Below are 22768 nucleotides of genomic sequence, written 5' to 3' on the forward strand. Positions count from 1 at the left end.
CATTGTATTTTGCTTTCCCCAGTACAGCGACTGACTGTGTGATTGTTCTTTCAGTCCTGGTGGATCGATCATTCCTGAGACTGTTGTCCCAATCAATCACTGCTCCACACACGCCTCAGGCTGGTTAAACGGTAATTTCAGACTCTATTGCATCAGATTTGCATTGACTGTCCAACAGTATTAACACTGGATACACTTTTCACTCTTTCTCTCCCTCATTTCAGGTGTTCATCCCACTCCGGGTGACGGGGAGGTGAGGAGGAGAGTTTGTTTTCACTGGAGTGGAAATACCTGTCAATGGACTCAGGAAATAAAGATCAAACGCTGCAGCGATTACTTTGTTTATTACTTGTCGACGGCACCCGCCTGCAGCCTCGCTTACTGCACAGGTACATTGGGGTTTTAAATGGAGTAAACGGGTAATTCTGGGATGTCCCAGGTCAGCAGCAGCAATGACAAAGTTACATCAGACCTTCCTGCTGTAAGGGACTGAAACCCAAAGTGTAGTTTCCAGCGACGGGAACTGAATCAGACACTGTTACAGCTCCTTTGTAACCCTTTCCGAACTCAGTCACCTTGCTGCAGTCGGAGGGGAAACGCTCGAATCAATTCCAAAGGATGTGAGAAATGGACACTTGGAGAATGAGGATCTGACTGGACACAGTCGACATGGGTTAATGTGGGGGAAGATGTTTGATGAACATGTTGGACGTTTTTGGGGATGTTACTGACAAAATTGATAAAAGGGATGTCGAGTTCCTGTATTTTCAGAAGGCTTCGGATAAAGTTACCAACAGGAGTTTGGTCAACCAGCGAAAGCAATGGAACAGGAGGCAAGGTGTTGGCAAAGAATAACGATTGGTTAATAAGCAGAAACCAGAGAGTGGGAATAAAGGGGTGACTCTCACATTGACAGCCTCTGACGAGTGGGGTCCACAGGCTCAGCTCTCTGGACCGCCCCAGCTGTTATTGATCAATGATTTGGACGTGGGGACCAAATGTAATCTTTCCAAGATTGTGAAAGGAGCAACGTGAGTGGGAATGTGAGCTGTGAGGAAGATACAAAGAGTTTTCACGGGGATTTGGACAGATCTAGTGAATGGACAAGAACATGGGAGATGGAAGAGAACATCGAAAATGTGAGGTCATCACTTTGGTGGGAGGGACAGATGTGCAGATTATTTCTCAAATGGTGAGAGATTAGAAAGTGTAAACATACAAAGGGAGCTGGGAGTCCTCATCAATAAGTCACTGAGACCCAGCATGCATTTACAATGAGCAGTTAGGAAGTGAATGGTAAAGGGGGGAGACCGGGGGGGAGGAGAGAGGCGGGGGGGGGGGGGGGGGAGAGAGACGGGGGGGGGGGGCAGGGGGGGGAGAGAGACTGGGGGGGGGGGGGGACACACAGGGAGGAAGAGACCGGGGAGGGGCGACACAGGGAAGGAGGGACAAACAAGGCTAGAAAAGGAATCGGGCTACAAAGTGCCACAACCAAGGGCTCGAAACAAGGAATCGCTGCAAGCACCCACCCAATACGGTCTCTGGGCAAAGGGAGACCCCAGAGTGCAGGGGACTACCCGTGTGGCGGACGCACAGTGGGCAGCCATGTCAGGTGCCCCCGGGACAAAGGGAAACCCTGGAGCGCAGGGACTCGACCGCATGGAGAGAGCAGTGACAACGGCCATCCTGGACGGCCCCCTAACAAAGGGAAACCCCGGAGGGCAGGGGCGCAACCACCAGGTAAGTCTGGTTAATCCCAGAGGAGTGAGGGGGCAGAAGCCCCCCAGCAGGATAGTCACCTGGAACGTAAGATGACTCAACGGCCAGAGTCCTCACCCATCTAAGAAATATGAGGGCCGACATAGTCTTCCTCCAAGAGACACACCTGAGAGAGCAGGACCGACTGCGGGTAAGAAAGGGCGACAGACCTACCATTCCTGCTATGGAACAAGGGCCAGGGGGGTAGCGATATTGATCAGCAAGTGGACGATGTTTAGGGCGACAAAGACGGTTACGGACCCAGGGGGCCGGTATGCCATGGTCAGCGGGGCCCTGGATGGGGCACCGGTAGTACTAGTTAACGTGTACGCACCCAACTGGGACGACACGAGCTTCATCAAGAAGACCATGGCAGAAATCCCTGACATAGCGACGCATCGACTAATCATGGGGGGGACTTCAACTGTGTACAGGACCCAAAGAGAGACAGATCAAACCCCAAAACGGGGAAACCCTCAAGCATGGCAAGGGAACTCAGTCACTTTATGGAGCAGTTGGGAGCGGTGGACCCCTGGAGGTTCGCCCACCCGGGGGAGAAGGAATTCTCCTTCTCCCCAATACACAATGTATACACCAGAATTGACTTCTTTGTGGTAGGGAAAACGGTGTTTCCGGGGATAGACAAGGTGGGATACTCCGCAATTGTGATATCAGACCACGCTCCACACTACATGGACGTGAGGCTGGAGACGGGCAGGGCCCAACGCCCCACATGGAGGTTGGACTTAGCCCGACTTGCGGACAAGGCCTTCAATGAAAGGTTATCACGGGCCATTGCAGAGTACACAGAGAACAACCAGGACGGGGAGGTCTCACCCTCCACGTTCTGGGAAGCACCAATGGCCGTACTAAGAGGGGAAATCATCGCTTTCAAAGCGCAAAGAGATAGGGAGGAACGGATGGCGAAGCAGCAGCTGGTGGACTCCATACTGGAGGTAGACTGTAAATACTCCGAGGCCCCGACCGTAGAGCTCCTGGCGGAGAGGAAAGAGCTACAAAGGAACTTTGACCCGCTCTCCACCAGGAAAGCAGTGCACCAACTCCGCCAGGCACGTGGGACCCTATACGAACACGGAGACAAAGCCAGCTGCCTGTTGGCACACCAGCTGAGAAAGCAGGCAGCCACCAGAGAAATTGCACAAATCAAGGATACCAGAGGCATGCTAGAAACAGAACCAGAAAAGATCAACAAAACCTTCAAGACCTTCTACCAAGGGCTGTACACCTCAGAGCCCCCAATGGGGGAGTCCGGGATGAACCGGTTCCTTGATGGACTGGACATTTCTGTCGTGGGGGAGGGAAAAAACAGGGCTTCGAAGCACCACTAGCACTGGGAGAGATCATGGACAGCATTAGCTCCATGCAGGCGGGGAAGGCGTCGGGACCCGACGGGTTCCCGGTGGACTTCTACAAACAATTTGCGACAGCACTGGCCCCGCACCTGCGGGAGATGTTCACAGACTTGCTAGCGAGGGGCACACTGCCGCCCACGCTAGCACAGGCCTCAATCTCGCTGATACCTAAGAAAGACAAAGACCCAACAGAATGTGGGTCATACAGACCCATCTCACTGCTGAATGCAGACGCCAAAATACTGGCCAAAATCCGAGCCAAAAGGTTAGAAGACTGAGTACCTGAGGTGGTCGCAGAGGACCAGACGGGCTTTGTCAAAGGTAGACAGCTTACCTCGAACATCAGGCACCTGCTGAATGTGATAATGACCCCCTCCGGGGAGAGAACACCAGAGGTGATCGTCTGCCTAGATGCAGAAAAGGCCTTCGACAGAGTCGAATGGAAATACCTCATAGAGGTACTGGAGCGGTTCGGGCTTGGAACAGGGTTCACCTCCTGGGTAAAGCTCCTATACAACGCTCCCATGGTGAGCGTACGGACCAACAAACCAACTCCCGATACTTCCAGCTGCACAGGGCCACCAGACAAGGATGCCCACTGTCCCCGCTGCTGTTCGCTCTCGCGATCGAGCCACTAGCAATCGCGCTCAGAGCAGCAAAAAGCTGGAGGGGGTTCTGAAGGGGCGGCAGAGAGCATAGTCTCACTCTATGCAGATGACCTGCTCCTCTACATTTCGGATCCGCAGAGCAGCAGGGACAGAATCATCGCGCTCCTGAAAGAGCTTGGCGCCTTCTCGGGCTACAAACTCAACATGAGTAAAAGCGAGATCTTCCCGGTACACCCACAAGTAGGTGGGGCAGCCCTAACGGGACTGCCGTTTAAACAAGCCCGACTCAAATTCCTACCTGGGGATCCAAATAGCCCACGACTGGAAAGGGATCCACAAATGGAACCTCACCAGTCTGACAGAGGAAGTAAAAAAGGACCTGCAAAGATGGAACAGACTCCCACTCTCCCTCGCGGGGAGAGTCCAGACGATCAACATGAACGTGCTGCCCAGGTACCGCTTCCTATTCAGATCCATCCCGATCTACATCCCCAAGGCCTTTTTCAAAGCACTAGACAAACTAATCATGGCGTTCGTATGGGGGGGGGGGGGGGGGGGAGAATGCTGGGATCCCAAAGAAGGTCTTACAAAAAACAAAATCCAGGGGGGGGGCTTGCCCTCCCAAACCTACAACTTTACCACTGGGCGGCGACGGCCGAGCGAATAAGGGGATGGATCAAGGAGCCAGAAGCCGAATGGGGACGCGCGGAAGAGGCCTCCTGCAGGGGGACCTCCCTCCGGGCCCTCGCCATGGTGGCGCTCCCATCCCCACCCAAAAACACTCTAGCAGCCCGGTGGTAATAGACACCCTCCAGTCCTGGAACAACTACAGCAACAATTTGGCCTGACCAGAATGTCGAGTAAAGCTCCCATCTGCAACAACCATAGGTTCCCGCCAGCACTGACTGACGCCACCTTCAAAAGGTGGGGACAGGACAGAAGGACACTGACAGTCAGGGACCTATACACGGACGGCAGGATCGTAACACTGGGCGAACTGACAGAGAAATTCCAGCTGGCCAGGGGGAACGAGCTAAAAAACTAAAAAACTTCCTACGAAAGGAGACAGGGACATACCCACAACCCCACGACAGACACTACTGGAAGAGTTACTGAACGCAAGCATACTAGATAAAGGAAATTGTGGTGACATGTATGACCGACTGGTAGAAGGGGCTGACACCGTACTGGACGCAACAAGAATGAAGTGGGAGGAGGACCTGGGGATCGAGATAGGGCGGGGACTCTGGAGCGAAGCACTGCATAGGGTCAACTCCACCTCCACATGCGCAAGGCTTAGCCTGACGCAACTAAAAGTGGTACATAGAGCCCACTTAACAAGAACCCGTATGAGTAGGTTCTTCCCAGAGGTGGAGGACAGATGTGAGCGGTGCCAAGGAGGCCCAGCCAACCTCGCCCACGTGTTCTGGTCCTGCCCCAGACTTGCGGGGGTACTGGGCAGCCTTCTTCGAGGCAATGTCCAAGGTGGTGGGGGTGAGGGTGGAGCCATGCCCGAAAGTGGCGGTCTTCGGGGTTTCAGACCAGCCAGATCTATTCCTGGGGAGGAGGGCGGATGCCCTTGCCTTTGCCTCCCCGATCGCCCGCCGTGGAATCGTGTTCGGCTGGCGGTCAGCACCACCCAATGCTGCAGACTGGCTGGCGGTCAGCACCACCCAAAGCTGCGGACTGGCTGGCGGTCAGCAGCACCCCCCAAAGCTGCAGACTGGCTGGCGGTCAGCAGCACCCCCCAAAGCTGCAGACTGGCTGGCGGTCAGCAGCACCACCCAAAGCTGCAGACTGGCTGGCGGTCAGCAGCACCCCCCAAAGCTGCGGACTGGCTGGCGGTCAGCAGCACCCAAAGCTGCAGACTGGCTGGCGGTCAGCAGCACCACCCAAAGCTGCGGACTGGCTGGCGGTCAGCAGCACAACCCAAAGCTGCAGACTGGCTGGCGGTCAGCACCACCCAAAGCTGCGGACTGGCTGGCGGTCAGCAGCACCGCCCAATGCTGCAGACTGGCTGGTGGTCAGCAGCCCCCCCCAAAGCTGCAGACTGGCTGGCGGTCAGCAGCACCCCCCAAAGCTGCGGACTGGCTGGCGGTCAGCACCACCCAATGCTGCAGACTGGCTGGCGGTCAGCAGCACCCAAAGCTGCAGACTGGCTGGCGGTCAGCAGCACCCAAAGCTGCAGACTGGCTGGCGGTCAGCACCACCCAAAGCTGCAGACTCGCTGGCGGTCAGCACCGCCCAAAGCTGCAGACTGGCTGTCCGACCTCTCGGAATCTCCCCAAATGGAGAAAATCAAATTCGCCGTCCGAGGGTCAGACGACGGCTTCCACAGAACATGGGAGCCATTCACCCAATTGTTCCGGGACCTGTTTGTGGCCAACGAACAAGCAGAAGAATAGCCAGGTAGCCAAGAAACAGGGGAGAGGAGCCAAAGCATGAGAGGGAGAGATAGACCGGGGGGGGGGGGGGGGGGGGGGGGGGGGGGGGCACGAGCGGGGAGAGGGAGAGATAGACCGGGAGAAGGGTGGGGATAGACCGGAAAGAGGGAGAGATAGACCGGGAGAGGGGGGGGGGAAGAGACAGGGAACAATAGAGGAGAGCCAGGGAGGGGGGAGGCAAGGAGACATTAACAAATTTAACGTCCAAAGGAACAGAGAAAACGGGGAAGACGGGAGGGCCGCAGAAGCGGAATGAGATGACAACGGCAGCGAACTCCGTCTGGGAGAAGCAAGGGACGACAACATTATGAACAGATGCCTACTTATGTGTGTAAATAATTTTGCCAAGTGTACAGAGCTGCTGCTGTTGAGCGGGGGCATAATACCGTCCGGTGGCTTCTCAGGGAAAATTAAAACGTCAGCAGCAGCGACCCAGAGGGGAGTGGGGGTGAGGGCTCCGTTGGGAGGGTGTGGGAAGACTGAGGCGCGTGGGGTCACGTCTAGTCAATTGCTGTTGTATATTCTCTGATTGCACTATGTTAATGTTCACTCTATTTTGCTGTGTTAGGATTATTACTATTTATTATGAAAAACATTGCAAAACTTTAATTAAAAATATTTGTTTTTAAAAGGAAGTGAATGGTATGTTAGGCTTTGTCAGCAGAGAATTGGAGTCCAGGAGCAGCAAAATCTTGCTGCAAATTGATAGAACTCTGATTAGACCAAACCCCGAGTGGTTTGTGTCGATGTGGTTCCTTATAGAATCACAGAATCACCGAGTGCAGAAGAGGCCCTTCGGCCCATCGAGTCTGCACCGATGCATGAAAAGCACCTGACCTGCCCACCTCATCCCATTGGCCAGCACTTGTCCCACAGCCTCGAATGTTACAATGTGCCAAGAACTCAGCCAGGTACTTTTTACAGGATGTGAGGCAACCGCCTCCACCACCCTCCCAGCCAGTGTGTTCCAGACCGTCACCACCCTCCCAGCCAGTGTGTTCCAGACCGTCACCACCCTCCCAGCCAGTGTGTTCCAGACCGTCACCACCCTCCCAGCCAGTGTGTTCCAGACCATCACCACCCTCCCAGCCAGTGTGTTCCAGACCGTCACCACCCTCTGGGTAAAAACTGTTTTCCTCAAATCCCCTTCTTACCCGAGGAAGGATATTATTCCCATTGCTGGAGTTTACCGAAGGTTCACCAGACTTGTTCGTGGGGTGTCTGGTCTGTCTTACAAAGAGAGTTTGAAGAACCCAGACATGTATTCTCTCAGGATGATATAGACGGGCTGGTTAGAGGGCCAGAACAGCGGCAAGTGGAATTTACCCTGAAACGTGTGAGGTGATGCATTTTGGGAGGAGGAACAAGACAAGGGAATGTACAGTGAACGGCAGGAAAGGAGGAAGCACAGAGGACCCGCGGGATCTTCGGGTTCATGTCCACAGATCCCTGAAGGCAGCGGGACAGGTAGATAAGGTGGTTAAGAAGCATATAGGATACGTGCCATGGCATAGAATATAAAAGCAGAGAGGTAATGATGGAGCTGTATAAAACACTGCTTAGACCCTGGCTGGGAAACTGTGTACGGTTCTGGGTCACCACACTATAGGTAGGATGTGATTACATTGGAGAGGGTGCAGAGGAGATTCACCAGGATGTTCCTGGGTTGGAGTGTTCCAGCTCTAATAATAATAATCTTCATTGTCACAAGTAGGCTTACATTAACACTGCAATGACGTTACTGTGAAAATCCCCTGGCCGCCACATTCCGGCGCCTGTTCGGGGACACAGAGGGAGAATTCAGAATGTCCAAATTACTAACAGCACATCTTTCAGGACTTGTGGGAGGAACCCGGAGCACCCGGAGGAAACCCACACAGCCATGGGGAGAATGTGCAGACTCTGCACAGACAGTGACCCAGCCGGGAATCGAACCTGGGACCCTGGAGCTGTGAAACAACAGTGCTAACCACTGTGCTACCACGCTCCCCTGGTTAGGCTGCGGTTTTCCATGGAGCAGAGAAGGCCGAGGGGGACCGGAGTGAGGTGTACACAATTTGAGGGACATGTAAAGGGTGGACAGGAAGAAACCTTTCTCCTCAGTTGAGGGGCCAATAATCAGGGGGCACAGATTTCAGACCAGCGGCAGGAGACATGGAGGGGATTTGCGGAAAAGCTTTTTCACCCAGAGGGAGGTGGGAATCTGGAACTCGCTGCCTGAAAGGGGGGTGGAGGAGGGACCCTCACAACATTTAAGTAGCGTTTAGCACTTGAAATGCCAAAGCAAACAAGACAACAGACCAAGTGCTGGGAAATGGGATTGGAATAGACGGGTGTTTGACGGCCAGCATTGACCCGATGGGCTGAAGGGCCTCTTTCTGTGTTGTGAAACTCTCTGACCCGATGAACTCTCACTGAAACCTAAAACATACTTAATGCAGAGACAGGCTCGATGTGGCTCAGGGTGGGCGTGGCTCAGGGTGGATGTGGCTCAGGGTGGGTGTGGCTCAGGGTGGGCGTGGCTCAGGGTGGGTGTGGCTCAGGGTGGGCGTGGCTCAGGGTGGATGTGGCTCAGGGTGGGTGTGGCTCAGGGTGGGTGTGGCTCAGGGTGGGTGTGACTCAGGGTGGGTTTGGCTCAGGGTGGGCGTGGCTCAGGGTGGGCGTGGCTCAGGGTGGGTGTGACTCAGGGTGGGTGTGGCTCAGGGTGGGCGTGGCTCAGGGTGGGCGTGGCTCAGGGTGGGTGTGGCTCAGGGTGGGTGTGGCTCAGGGTGGGTGTGGCTCAGGGTGGGTGTGGCTCAGGGTGGGTGTGGCTCAGGGTGGGTGTGGCTCAGGGTGGGTGTGGCTCAGGGTGGGCGTGGCTGAGCTGTTTTCCCGGGTTTGGGAGTCTGGAACCATGAGGCACAAATTCAAAATACGGGGAAGCCAGTTCGGGCCGAGAGGGAGGGAAACTTTAAAAAATGATAAACTGACAGAGTTGTGACTGTTTGGGATTCTCTACCGTTTTGGATGCTGTTGGGGGGGATGACCTACCGGGGGAAGGCCCCAGCGGCCAGGTCTCTGGCACTGAGTCTGGCTCTGGGGCTCAGAAGGGAAGGGGAGAGAATAGAAAAGCAATAGTAGTAGGAGATTCAATGGTTAGGGGAATAGATAGGAGATTCTGTGGTCGCGAGCGAGACTCCCGGAAGGTATGTTGCCTCCTGGGTGCCAGGGCCAGGGATGTCTCGGATCGTGTCTTCAGGATCCTTAAGGGGGAGGGGAGCAGCCAGAAGTCGTGGTGCACATTGGTACCAACGACATAGGTAGGAAAAGGGGTGTGGAGGTAATAAACAAATTTAGGGAGTTAGGCTGGAAGTTAAAAGCCAGGACAGACAGAGTTGTCATCTCTGGTTTGTTGCCGGTGCCACGTGATAGCGAGGCTAGGAATGGGGAGAGAATGCAGCTGAACACGTGGCTGCAGGAATGGTGTAGGAGGGAGGGCTTCAGGTATTTGGATAATTGGAGCACATTCTGGGGAAGGTGGGACCTGTACAAGCAGGACGGGTTGCATCTGAACCAGAGGGGCACCAATATCCTGGGAGGGAGGTTTTCTAGTACTCTTCGGGAGGGTATAAACTAATTTGGCAGGGGAATGGGAACCGGATTTGTAGTCCAGCAACTAAGGTAGCCGATATTCAGGACGCCAAAGCATGTAGTGAGGCAGTGGGGAAGGGAACACTGACAAAGGAGAGTACTTGCAGGCACGGAGATGGGTTGAAGTGTGTATACTTCAACGCAAGAAGCGTCAGGAATAAGGTGGGTGAACTTAAGGCATGGATCGGTACTTGGGACTACGATGTGGTGGCCATCACGGAAACTTGGATAGAAGAGGGGCAGAAATGGTTGTTGGAGGTCCCTGGTTAAAGATGTTTCAATAAGATTAGGGAGGGTGGTAAAAGAGGTGGGGGGGGGGTGGCATTATCAATTAGAGATAGTATAACAGCTGCAGAAAGGCAGTTCGAGGAGTATCACCCTATTGAGGTAGCATGGGTTGAAGTCAGAAATAGGAAAGGAGCAGTCACCTTGTTAGGAGTTTTCTATAGGCCCCCCAATAGTAGCAGAGATGTGGAGGAACAGATTGGGAAACAGATTTTGGAAAGGTGCAGAAGTCACAGTGTAGAAGTCATGTGCGACTTTAACTTCCCAAATATTGAGTGGAAACTCTTGAGATCAAATAGTTTGGATGGGGTGGTGTTTGTGCAGTGTGTCCAGGAAGCTTTTCTAACACAGTATGTAGATTGTCCGTCCAGAGGAGGGGCAATGTTGGATTTAGTACTTGGTAATGAACCAGGGCAAGTGACAGATTTGTTAGTGGCGGAGCATTTTGGAGATAGTGACCACAATTCTGTGACTTTCACTCTAGTAATGGAGAGGGATAGGTGCGTGCAACAGGGCAAGGTTTACAATTGGGGGAAGGGTAAATACGATGTTGTCAGACAAGAATTGAAGTGCATAAGTTGGGAACATAGGCTGTCAGGGAAGGACGCAAGTGAAATGTGGAACTTGTTCAAGGAACAGGTACTACGTGTCCTTGATATATCTGTCCCTGTCAGGCAGGGAAGAGATGGTCGAGTGAGGGAACCATGGTTGACAAGAGAGGTTGAATGTCTTGTTCAGAGGAAAAAGGAGACTTATGTAAGGCTGAGGAAACAAGGTTCAGACAGGGCGTTGGAGCTATACAAGATAGCCAGGAGGGAACTGAAGAAAAGGATTAGGAGAGCTAAGAGAGGGCATGATCAATGTTTGGCGGGGAGGATCAAGGAAAACCCCAAGGCCTTTTACACATATGTGAGAAATATGAGAATGACTAGAGCGAGGGTAGGTCCGATCAAGGACAGTAGCGGGAGATTGTGTATTGAGTCTGAAGAGATAGGAGAGGTCTTGAATGAGTACTTTTCTTCTGTATTTACAAATAAGAGGGGCCATATTGTTGGAGAGGACAGTGTGAAACAGACTGGTAAGCTCGAGGAAATACTTGTTAGGAAGGAAGATGTGTTGGGCATTTTGAAAAACGTGAGGATAGACAAGTCCCCCGGGCCTGACGGGATATATCCAAGGACTCTATGGGAAGCAAGAGATGAGATTGCAGAGCCGTTGGCAATGATCTTTTCGTCCTCACTGTCAACAGGGGTAGTACCAGGGGATTGGAGAGTGGCGAATGTCGTGCCCCTGTTCAAAAAAGGGACGAGGGATAACCCTGGGAATTACAGGCCAGTTAGTTTTACTTCGGTGGTAGGCAAAGTAATGGAAAGGGTACTGAAGGATAAGATTTCTGAGCATCTGGAAAGACACTGCTTGATTAGGGATAGTCAGCACGGATTTGTGAGGGGCAGGTCTTGCCTTACAAGTCTTATTGAATTCTTTGAGGAGGTGACCAAGCATGTGGGTGAAGGTAAAGCAGTGGATGTAGTGTACATGGATTTTAGTAAGGCATTTGATAAGGTTCCCCATGGTAGGCTTCTGCAGAAAGTAAGGAGGCATGGGATAGTGGAACATTTAGCCAGTTGGATAACGAACTGGCTAACCGATAGAAGTCAGAGAGTGGTGGTGGATGGCAAATATTCAGCCTGGATCCCAGTTACCATTGGCGTACCGCAGGGATCAGTTCTGGGTCCTCTGCTGTTTGTGATTTTCATTCATGACTTAGATGAGGGAGTTGAAGGGTGGGTCAGTAAATTTGCAGACGATACGAAGATTGGTGGAGTTGTGGATAGTGAGGAGGGCTGTTGTCGGCTGCAAAGAGACATAGATAGGATGCAGAGCTGGGCTGAGAAGTGGCAGATGGAGTTTAGCCCTGAAAAGTGTGAGGTTGTCCATTTTGGAAGGACAAATATGAATGCGGAATATAGGGTTAACGGTAGAGTTCTTGGCAATGTGGAGGAGCAGAGAGATCTTGGGGTCTATGTTCATACATATTTGAAAGTTGCCACTCAAGTGGATAGAGCTGTGAAGAAGGCCTATGGTGTGCTAGCGTTCATTCACAGAGGGATTGAATTTAAGAGCCGTGAGGTGATGATGCAGCTGTACAAAACTTTGGTAAGGCCACATTTCGAGTACTGTGTACAGTTCTGGTCGCCTCATTTTAGGAAGGATGTGGAAGCTTTGGAAAAGGCGCAAAGGAGATTTACCAGGATGTTGCCTGGAATGGAGAGTAGGTCTTATGAGGAAAGGTTGAGGGTGCTAGGCCTTTTATCGTGAGAACGGAGAAGGATGAGGGGTGACTTGATAGAGGTTTATAAGATGATCAGGGGAATAGATAGAGTAGACAGTCAGAGACTTTTTCCCCGGGGGGAACAAACCATTACAAGGGGACATAAATTTAAGGTGAATGGTGGAAGATATAGGGGGGATGTCAGAGGTAGGTTCTTTACCCAGAGAGTAGTGGGGGCATGGAATGCACTGCCTGTGGAAGTAGTTGAGTCGGAAACATTAGGGACCTTCAAGCGGCTATTGGATAGGTACATGGATTACGGTAAAATGATATAGTGTAGATTTATTTGTTCTTCAGGGCAGCACGGTAGCATTGTGGATAGCACAATTGCTTCACAGCTCCAGGGTCCCAGGTTCGATTCCGGCTTGGGTCACTGTCTGTGCGGAGTCTGCACGTCCTCCCCGTGTCTGCGTGGGTTTCTTCCGGATGCTCCGGTTTCCTCCCACAGTCCAAAGATGTGCAGGTTAGGTGGATTGGCCATGATAAATTGCCCTTCGTGTCCAAAATTGCCCTTGGTGTTGGGTGGAGGTGTTGACTTTGGGTAGGGTGCTCTTTCCAAGAGCCGGTGCAGACTCGATGGGCCGAATGGCCTCCTTCTGCACTGTAAATTCAATGATAATCTATGATTAATCTAGGACAAAGGTTCGGTACATCATCGTGGGCCGAAGGGCCTGTTCTGTGCTGTATTTTTCTATGTTCTACCCCAGAGGCCAGCTGATTCGGGTTGAGGTTTGGTGTGTGGGATCGGGGGGATTGGTGGTGGGGTGGGTGGGGGTTGGAGAGAGGGGTGTTGGGTCAGTGAATGAAATGAAAAAATGAAAATCGCTTATTGTCACAAGTAGGCTTCAATGAAGTTACTGTGAACAGCCCCTAGTCGCCACATTCCGGCGCCGGTTCGGGGAGGCTGGTACGGGAATTGAACCGTGCTGCTGGCCTGCCTTGGTCTGCTTTCAAAGCCAGCAATTTAGCCCAGTGAGCTAAACCAGCCCCTGAGGGACTGTGGAAGGGGAAGAGAATCTCGTGTGGGTGGGGGTCGGATTTGGGGGATACCATGGGGGTTGCTTACTGGTGGGTGGAGGGGTTTGTTATGGGGTCAGGAGTATGTGGACTGTCCGTGTGGGGACCAGTCTGGGTAGGAGTCACATTTGTATGATTGTGGAGGCTGTTCCGCCTCCTCTCTCTCATTTGCTGAATTATTGCTTTGATGTTGTGATTTTGTCCTCACTCAGTCTCCCTCTCTTTGTGTCCCTTATTTCCAGCTGATGCTGTAGTTCCAACTCCGCCACCCAGGCCACAGACCACTCTGCCGCTCAGACCACAGACCACTCCGCCACCCAGGCCACAGACCACTCTGCCACCCAGACCACAGACCACTCTGCCACCCAGGCCACAGACCACTCGGTCACACATTGCATCTTCAAATGCTGCATCATCATCATCAGGTACCAGCATTTGAACTGAAACTTCACCCGGAAAACTCCCGCAGCAATCATCAAATCCCCAACTGAGGGAGTGGCTTTTATTCCTTTGCAAGGAGTGAGTGAGGGGAGTGGGATGGAGCGAGTGAGGGGAGGTGGAGATGGAGGCAAAGGCTCCCCGAGAGGCCAGACTGATCTGATCCGATCCGTTCCGCTTCACTTCCTGAAATGCTTCCAGGTTGGGGTTATATTCTGTGGGGAGTTCCTCCAATTAGGATGGAGCTCTGCCTCCTAGTCACCTGAGCATTTCACACTGGTGAATCTCAGGCCTGTCACATGCAGGCTGTTTATCTCTGAGCTGCTGCTGTTTCTGGCTGTACCTCCGCTCCAGGACCTGGTCTGTTATTCTGTATGTCGGCTGCCTTTCCGGACTTTGAAGCCTGGACTACAGCAAGGGAGAGCAGTGCCACGAGCAGTTGGATGGAGTGCAGGGGAGAGAGAGGATAGAGTTTGTCTGCCAGCAGTTGTCACGCCTGGGACCTATACTTGTTACTGGCTGCCTTTTGGCTTACTGTCTGGGAGTGGAGCACGGGGCGGTTTTGATTGGCCCACTGTCAGGCTGAAAGTGGAGGAGAACGGACTCACTTTTGGAGTGGATGGTGTCTGGAGAATGGATGCTGGAACTGTGAGAGCAGCAGTGCGGTGGCCCAATTGAATATCAGCACTGCTGTACGAATGTTGGTTTTGTTTTATCGTTGGGGGATTACTTGGGTATTATTGTATTTTTATTCTGTATTGTTACTTTGGGCTTAGCAGCTGGGTGCTCGCCAGTTGCGGCACTCCGGCTTCTGTGCACCTGGGATGGAGGGGTCCTTCCTGGTGTGAGTCAGGGGGAGGCGTGTTCTCTCTCTCTCCTCACTGTGCTCTGCCTGTCCTTTCCCGGTGGACTGTGCTGCGTGCGGACTCCTCTCCACCAATGTGGGGCTGTTGCTGGAGTCGGGGGAGGGGGCGGGGCGGTTGTGCGTGCACTGGCTTGAGTTCTGGCAGCTTTGCCTTGTACCAAATTGTTTGTTAGGTTTCTCATGGTATTTTGTCTTGTTTTTGTACAGGAAGTTCTCTCTCCCTGTCTCTATCTCTCTCTCTAGGTGTACAGGTCCACAGGTCACTGAAAGGGGCAACACAGGCGGAGAAGGTAGTCAAGAAGGCATACGGCACGCTTGCCTTCATTGGCCGGGGCACTGAGTATAAGAATTGGCAAGTCATGTTGCAGCTGTATAGAACCTTAGTTAGGCCACACTTGGAGTATAGTGTTCAATTCTGGTCGCCACACTACCAGAAGGATGTGGAGGCTTTAGAGAGGGTGCAGAAGAGATTTACCAGAATGTTGCCTGGTATGGAGGGCATTAGCTATGAGGAGCGGTTGAATAAACTCGGTTTGTTCTCACTGGAACGACGGAGGTTGAGGGGTGACCTGATAGAGGTATACAAAATTATGAGGGGTACAGACAGAGTGGATAGTCAGAGTCGTTTCCTCAGGGAGAGGGGTTAATTACTAGGGCGCATAGGTTTAAGGTGCGAGGGGCAAGGTTTAAAGGAGATGTACGAGGCAAGTTTTTTACACAGAGGGTAGTGGGTGCCTGGAACTCGCTGCCGGAGGAGGTGGTGGAAGCAGGGACGACAGGGACATTTAAGGGGAATCTTGACAAATACATGAATAGAATGGGAATAGAGGGATACGGACCCCGGAAGTGTAGAAGATTTCAGTTTAGACGGGCAGCATGATCGGCACGGGCTTGGAGGGCCGAAGGGCCTGTTCCTGTGCTGTACATTTCTTTGTTCTTTGTTCTTTGGTTGTTCTTTGTTCTCTCTATCTTGCTGTCTCTCTCTCTCACACATTCTCTCTATCTTGCTGTCTCTCTCTCACACACATTCTCTCTATCTTGCTGTCTCTCTCTCACACACACATTCTCTCTATCTTGCTGTCTCTCTCTCACACACATTCTCTCTATCTTGCTGTCTCTCTCTCACACACACATTCTCTCTATCTTGCTGTCTCTCTCACACACACATTCTCTCTATCTTGCTGTCTCTCTCACACACACATTCTCTCTATCTTGCTATCTCTCTCTCACACACGCACACATTCTCTCTATGTTGCTGTCTCTCTCTCTCACACATTCTCTCTATCTTGCTGTCTCTCTCACACACACATTCTCTCTATCTTGCTCTCTCTCTCACACACACACGCATTCTCTCTATCTTGCTGTCTCTCACACACACAAATTCTCTCTATCTTGCTGTCTCTCTCTCACACACAATCTCTGTATCTTGCTGTCTCTCTCTCTCTCACACACATTCTCTCTATCTTGCTATCTCTCTCTCTCACACACATTCTCTCCATCTTGCTGCCTCTCTCTAACACACATTATCTCTATCTTGCTGTCTCTCTCTCACACATTCTCTCTATCTCTCTATCTCTCTCTCACACACACATTCTCTCTATCTTGCTGTCTCTCTCACACACACACATTCTCTCTATCTTGCTGTCTCTCTCTCTCACACACATTCTCTCTATCTTGCTATCTCTCTCTCTCACACACTTTCTCTCTATCTTGCTGTCTCTCTCTCACACATTCTCTCTATCTTGCTGTCTCTCTCTCTCACACACATTCTCTCTATCTTGCTGTCTGTCTCTCACACACACATTCTCTCTATCTTGCTGTCTCTCTCTCACACTCACATTCTCCCTATCTTGCTGTCTCTCTCTCTCACACGCATTCTCTCTATCTTGCTGTCTCTCTCACACACACACTTTCTCTCTATCTTGCTGTCTCTCTCTCACACATTCTCTCTATCTTGCTGTCTCTCTCTCTCTCACACACATTCTCTCTATCTTGCTCTCTCTCTCACACACACATTCTCTCTATCTTGCTGTCTCTCTCTCTCTCACACACATTCTCTCTATCTTGCTCTCTCTCTCACACACACATTCTCTCTATCTTGCTGTCTCTCTCTCTCACACATTCTCTCTATCTTGCTGTCTCTCTCTCACACACACTTTCTCTCTATCTTGCTGTCTCTCTCTCTCACACACTGTGGTAGTATGCATTAGGGGTCATGTGGGACTGTGAAACCGTGATGCTATTAGCTGACAGATCCCGGGTCCTGGTTGGCTGTTGATCCCTAGCTCCGCCCTGAAGGCGGAGTATAAGAACCTGGGCTTCTCCCCGCAGCTCCAGTCTGTTGCTGAACTGCGGGGAACAAGTCACGCTTAATAAAGCCTCATCGACTTCATCTCTATTCGTCTCTCTCGTAAGTCATTGTGCGCTACAATTTATTAAGCGTGCTTAAAGGACTATGGAGCTCAGGATCGCCCCAGAATGCCTGAGGATCAGCCCCCACGCAGTGAACGCGGCAGCAGTTTTTAAACACTGGCAGGCTTGTTTCGAAGGCTACCTCCGAACGGCCCCCGGCCGGATCACAGAAGACCAGAAACTACAGGTCCTGCACTCAAGGGTAAGCCCGGAAATTTACCCTCTCATAGAAGACGCAGAGGATTTCCCGACGGCGCTCGCAGCACTAAAGAGCGTCTACGTTCGCCCAGTGAACCAGGTCTACGCACGCTACCAACTCGCAACGAGACGGCAAAGTCCCAGAGAATCGCTAGAGGAGTTCTACGCCGCGCTGCTAATTTTGGGACGGGGCTGCGGCTGCCCGCCGGTAAACGCGACTGAACACACGGACATGTTAATTCGCGATGCGTTTGTGGCAGGTATGAACTCTCCCCAAATCCGCCAAAGACTTTTAGAAAAAGAGTCGCTAGGACTCTCAGAGGCACGGGCCGTTGCAGCTTCCCTAGATGTGGCCTAGCAAAACGCCCGCGCCTGCGGCCCCGACCGCCCGGCAGTCCCTTAGGCTCCGTGGACCCCCGTCGCGACAAACCCCCTCCCCCCCCCTCCCTCACAGGCTTGCGCGGTTAAGACACCAGATCATCCCGGGGGGGCCCGCTGCTATTTCTGCGGGCAGGCGAAACACCCCCGGCAGCGCTGCCCGGCCCGTGCAGCGACTTGCAAGAGATGCGGGGAAAAGGGCCATTTCGCGGCTGTGTGCCGGTCCCGGGGGGTCGCCGCTGTCCCCGGAGAAGAAAGAGTCCAGCGCATCCCATACGCTCCCCAACCCCCCCAGCGCCCCATGTGCGACCCGCGGGCGCCGCCATTTTGGGTCCCGGCCACCACGAGGGGAGGATGGGCGCCACCATCTTGTGACCCCCCAACCACGTGCGATCCATGGGGGCGGCCATTTTGTCCACCCCCGACCACGTGCGATCCGTGGGGGCGGCCATTTTGTCCACCCCCAACCACGTGCGATCCATGGGGGCGGCCATTTTGTCCACCCCCGGCCGCGTGCGATTCATGGACGCCGCCATCTTGGTTGACAACAATGGACCCCAGCATCGACGGCTCCACGGGGTCCGAAGAAGACGCTGAGACACTACGACCACATCTGGCCTCGGTGACGCTGGATCAAGCACGGCCCCGGACGCTCCAGACGACGACAACAACGGTGCTGATCAACGGACACGAGACACCTTCCCTGATCGACTCCGGGAGCACCGAAAGCTTCATCCACCCCGACACGGTAAGACGCTGTTTTTTGACCATCCGTCCCAGTACGCAAAAGATTTCCCTGGCTGCAGGATCCCACTCCGTAGAGATCAAAGGGTTCTGCATAGTGACCCTAACGGTGCAAGGAAGGGAGTTTAAAAACTACAGGCTCTACGTCCTTCCCCAACTCTGCGCGCCCACATTACTGGGATTAGATTTCCAGTGCAACCTGCAGAGCCTAACTTTCCAATTCGGCGGCCCAATACCCCCACTCACTATCTGCGGCCTTGCAACCCTCAAAGTTGAACCACCATCCTTGTTTGCAAACCTCACCCCGGATTGCAAACCCGTCGCCACTAGGAGCAGACGGTACAGCGCCCAGGACCGGACATTTATCCGGTCCGAAGTCCAGCGGTTGCTGAAGGAAGGCATAATCCAGGCCAGCAATAGTCCCTGGAGAGCACAGGTGGTAGTAGTAAAGACCGGGGAGAAGCAAAGGATGGTCATAGACTATAGCCAGGCCATCAACAGGTACACACAGCTAGATGCGTACCCTCTCCCCCGCATATCCGACATGGTAAATCGGATTGCCCAATATAAGGTCTTCTCCATCGTTGACCTCAAGTCCGCCTATCACCAGCTCCCCATCCGCCCAAGTGACCGCAAGTACACAGCCTTCGAGGCAGATGGGCGACTATACCACTTCCTCAGGGTCCCATTTGGCGTCACAAACGGGGTCTCGGTCTTCCAACGTGAGATGGACCGAATGGTTGATCAACACAGGTTACAGGCCACGTTCCCGTATCTCGACAACGTAACCATCTGCGGCCACGATCAGCAGGACCACGACGCCAACCTCCAAAAATTCCTCCAGACCGCAAACGCCTTGAACCTCACGTACAACGAGGACAAGTGCGTGTTTAGCACAAACCGGCTGGCCATCCTGGGATACGTAGTGCGCAATGGGATAATAGGCCCAGACCCCGAACGCATGCGCCCCCTTATGGAATTTCCCCTTCCCCACTGCTCCAAAGCCCTGAAACGATGCCTGGGGTTTTTTTCATACTACGCCCAGTGGGTCCCCCAGTATGCAGACAAGGCCCGCCCACTAATACAGACCACGACCTTCCCCCTGTCGACAGAGGCTCGCCAGGCCTTCAGCCGCATCAAAGCGGATATCGCAAAGGCCATGATGCGCGCCATCGACGAGTTCCTCCCCTTCCAGGTCGAGAGCGACGCCTCCGATGTAGCTCTAGCGGCCACCCTTAACCAAGCGGGCAGACCCGTGGCCTTCTTCTCCCGAACCCTCCACGCCTCAGAAATTCGCCACTCCTCAGTGGAAAAGGAAGCCCAAGCCATAGTGGAAGCTGTGCGACATTGGAGGCATTACCTGGCCGGCAGGAGATTCACTCTCCTCACTGACCAACGGTCGGTAGCCTTCATGTTCGATAATGCACAGCGGGGCAAAATCAAAAACGACAAGATCTTAAGGTAGAGGATCGAGCTCTCCACCTTCAACTACGAGATCCTGTAGCGTCCCGGAAAGCTGAACGAGCCGTCCGATGCCCTATCCCGCGGCACATGTGCCAACGCACAAATAGACCGTCTCCAAACCCTCCACGAGGACCTCTGCCACCCGGGGGTCACTCGGTTCTACCATTTTATAAAGTCCCGCAACCTCCCCTACTCCGTGGAGGAGGTCCGTACAGTCACAAGGAACTGCCACATCTGCGCAGAGTGCAAACCGCACTTTTTCAGGCCAGATAGAGCGCACCTGATCAAGGCTTCCCGCCCCTTTGAACGCCTCAGTCTGGATTTCAAAGGGCCCCTCCCCTCCACCGATCGAAACACATACTTCCTGAACGTGGTGGACGAGTACTCCCGTTTCCCTTTCGCCATCCCCTGCCCCGACATGACAGCGGCCACAGTTATTAAAGCCCTTAGCACCATCTTCACACTGTTCGGTTGCCCCGCATATATCCATAGCGACAGGGGGTCCTCCTTCATGAGTGACGAGCTGCGCCAGTTCCTGCTCAGCAAGGGCATAGCCTCGAGCAGGACGACCAGCTACAACCCCCGGAGGAACGGGCAAGTAGAGAGGGAGAACGGCACGGTCTGGAAGACCGCCCTACTGGCCCTACGGTCCAGGGATCTTCCAGTTTCACGGTGGCAGGAGGTCCTCCCGGACGCTCTCCACTCCATCCGGTCGCTGCTGTGTACCACCACAGTGTACCACCAAACGCCTCATGAGCGCCTCCTTGTCTTCCCCAGGAAGTCCTCCTCCGGAACGTCGCTGCTGACCTGGCTGGCGGCCCCAGGATCCATCTTGCTCCGGAAACATGTGCGGGCGCACAAGTCGGATCCGTTGGTCGAGAGGGTTCATCTCCTCCACGCGAACCCGCAGGACACCTACGTGGCGTACCCCAACGGCCGACAGAACACCGTCTCCCTGCGAGACCTGGTGCCCGCCGGCAACAAGCACCCCCCCCCCGACAACCATCACCCCCTCCCTGCCACCGGCGCACCCCGCGACCGCCCCCTTCCCGGGAGGATCGGTCCTCCTCCCATGTCCGACCAGGAGTGAAACAGAAGCAGACACCGAAAAGCTCCCGGAGACGACAACGCGGGAACAAGCACCTGCACCACCACCGGGACCGAGGCGATCGAAAAGGAAGACAAGACCGCCCGCTCGACTCGTGGCATCGGTGTAACACAAGAATGTTGTGGACTTTAACGAGAATGTTCTTTTTCCTCTTACGAATATTGTAAATAGTTCACAAACCCTGTACATAGCCCAATGTAGGGCAAAGTGTAGAGCATTGAAAGGACATGCCAAAAATGTTCTCCTCCCAGGACCAGCCTTGTAAACCCCTACCACCATGTGAAGCACCACCCCGCCGGGTTCATTTTTAACAAGGGGTGAATGTGGTAGTATGCATTAGGGGTTATGTGGGACTGTGAAGCCGTGATGCTATTGGCTGACAGATCCTGGGTTCTGGTTGGCTGTTGATGCGTAGCTCCGCCCTGAAGGCGGAGTATAAGAACCTGGGCTTCTCCCCGCAGCTCCAGTCTGTTGCTGAACTGCGGGGAACAAGTCACGCTTAATAAAGCCTCATCGACTTCATCACTATTCGTCTCTCTCGTAAGTCATTGTGCGCTACACACACATTCTCTCTATCTTGCTGTCTGTCTCTCACACACACATTCTCGCTCTCTTGCTGTCTCTCTCTCACACACACACATTCTCTCTATCTTGCTGTCTCTCACTGACACACACACATTCTCTCTATCTTGCTGTCTCTCTCTCACACTCACATTCTCTCTATCTTGCTGTCTCTCTATCTCACACACATTCTCTCTATCTTGCTGTCTCTCTATCTCACACACATTCTCTCTATCTTGCTGTCTCTCAGACACACATTCTCTCTATCTTGCTCTCTCTCTCACACACACACATTCTCTCTATCTTGCTGTCTCTCTTACACGCATTCTCTCTATCTTGCTGTCTCTCTCTCACACACATTCTCTCTATCTTGCTGTCTCTCCCTCTCACACACATTCTCTCTATCCTGCTGTCTCTCTCACACACACACACATTCTCTCTATCTTGCTGTCTCTCTCTCTCACACACATTCTCTCTATCTTGCTGTCTCTCTCACACGCATTCTCTCTATCTTGCTGTCTCTCCCTCTCACACACATTCTCTCTATCTTGCTGTCTCTCCCTCTCACACACATTCTCTCTATCCTGCTGTCTCTCTCACACACACACACATTCTCTCTATCTTGCTCTCTCTCTCTGACACACACACATTCTCTCTATCTTGCTGTCTCTATCTCTCACACACATTCTCTCTATCTTGCTGTCTCTCTCACACAAACACATTCTCTCTATCTTGCTGTCTCTCTCTGACACTCACATTCTCTCTATCTTGCTGTCTCTCTCTCACACACATTCTCTCTATCTTGCTGTCTCTCTCTCACACACATTCTCTCTATCTTGCTGTCTCTCTCTCACACATTGTCTCTATCTTGCTCTCTCTCTCACACACATTCTCTCTATCTTGCTGTCTCTCTCACACACACATTCTCTCTATCTTGCTGTCTCTCTCACACACACATTCTCTCTATCTTGCTGTCTCTCTCTCACAAACATTCTCTCTATCTTGCTGTCTCTCTCACACACACATTCTCTCTATCTTGCTGTCTCTCTCACACACACACATTCTCTCTATCTTGCTGTCTCTCTCACAAGCATTCGCTCTATCTTGCTGTCTCTCTCTCACACACATTCTCTCTATCTTGCTGTCTCTCTCT

At 52.9% G+C, this 22768-nt stretch overlaps 1 protein-coding gene across 3 annotated transcripts in view; it reads left to right on the forward strand.

Moving 5' to 3' along the window:
* Positions 1-22768, forward strand: part of LOC140402508 (uromodulin-like) — a 56989-nt gene that overhangs the window by 27266 nt on the left and 6955 nt on the right. For 2 of the 3 annotated variants that reach the window (XM_072490370.1, XM_072490369.1), the window contains exons 4-6: positions 55-131; positions 225-389; positions 13690-13872. In XM_072490370.1, the coding sequence (XP_072346471.1) occupies positions 55-131; positions 225-389; positions 13690-13872 (425 nt within the window). The remainder of the gene's footprint in view (positions 1-54; positions 132-224; positions 390-13689; positions 13873-22768) is intronic. The other variant, XM_072490371.1, reaches the window with a different exon arrangement.

This window comes from Scyliorhinus torazame, chromosome 25 (genome assembly GCF_047496885.1).
Source record: "Scyliorhinus torazame isolate Kashiwa2021f chromosome 25, sScyTor2.1, whole genome shotgun sequence".
Lineage (NCBI taxonomy): Eukaryota > Metazoa > Chordata > Chondrichthyes > Carcharhiniformes > Scyliorhinidae > Scyliorhinus > Scyliorhinus torazame.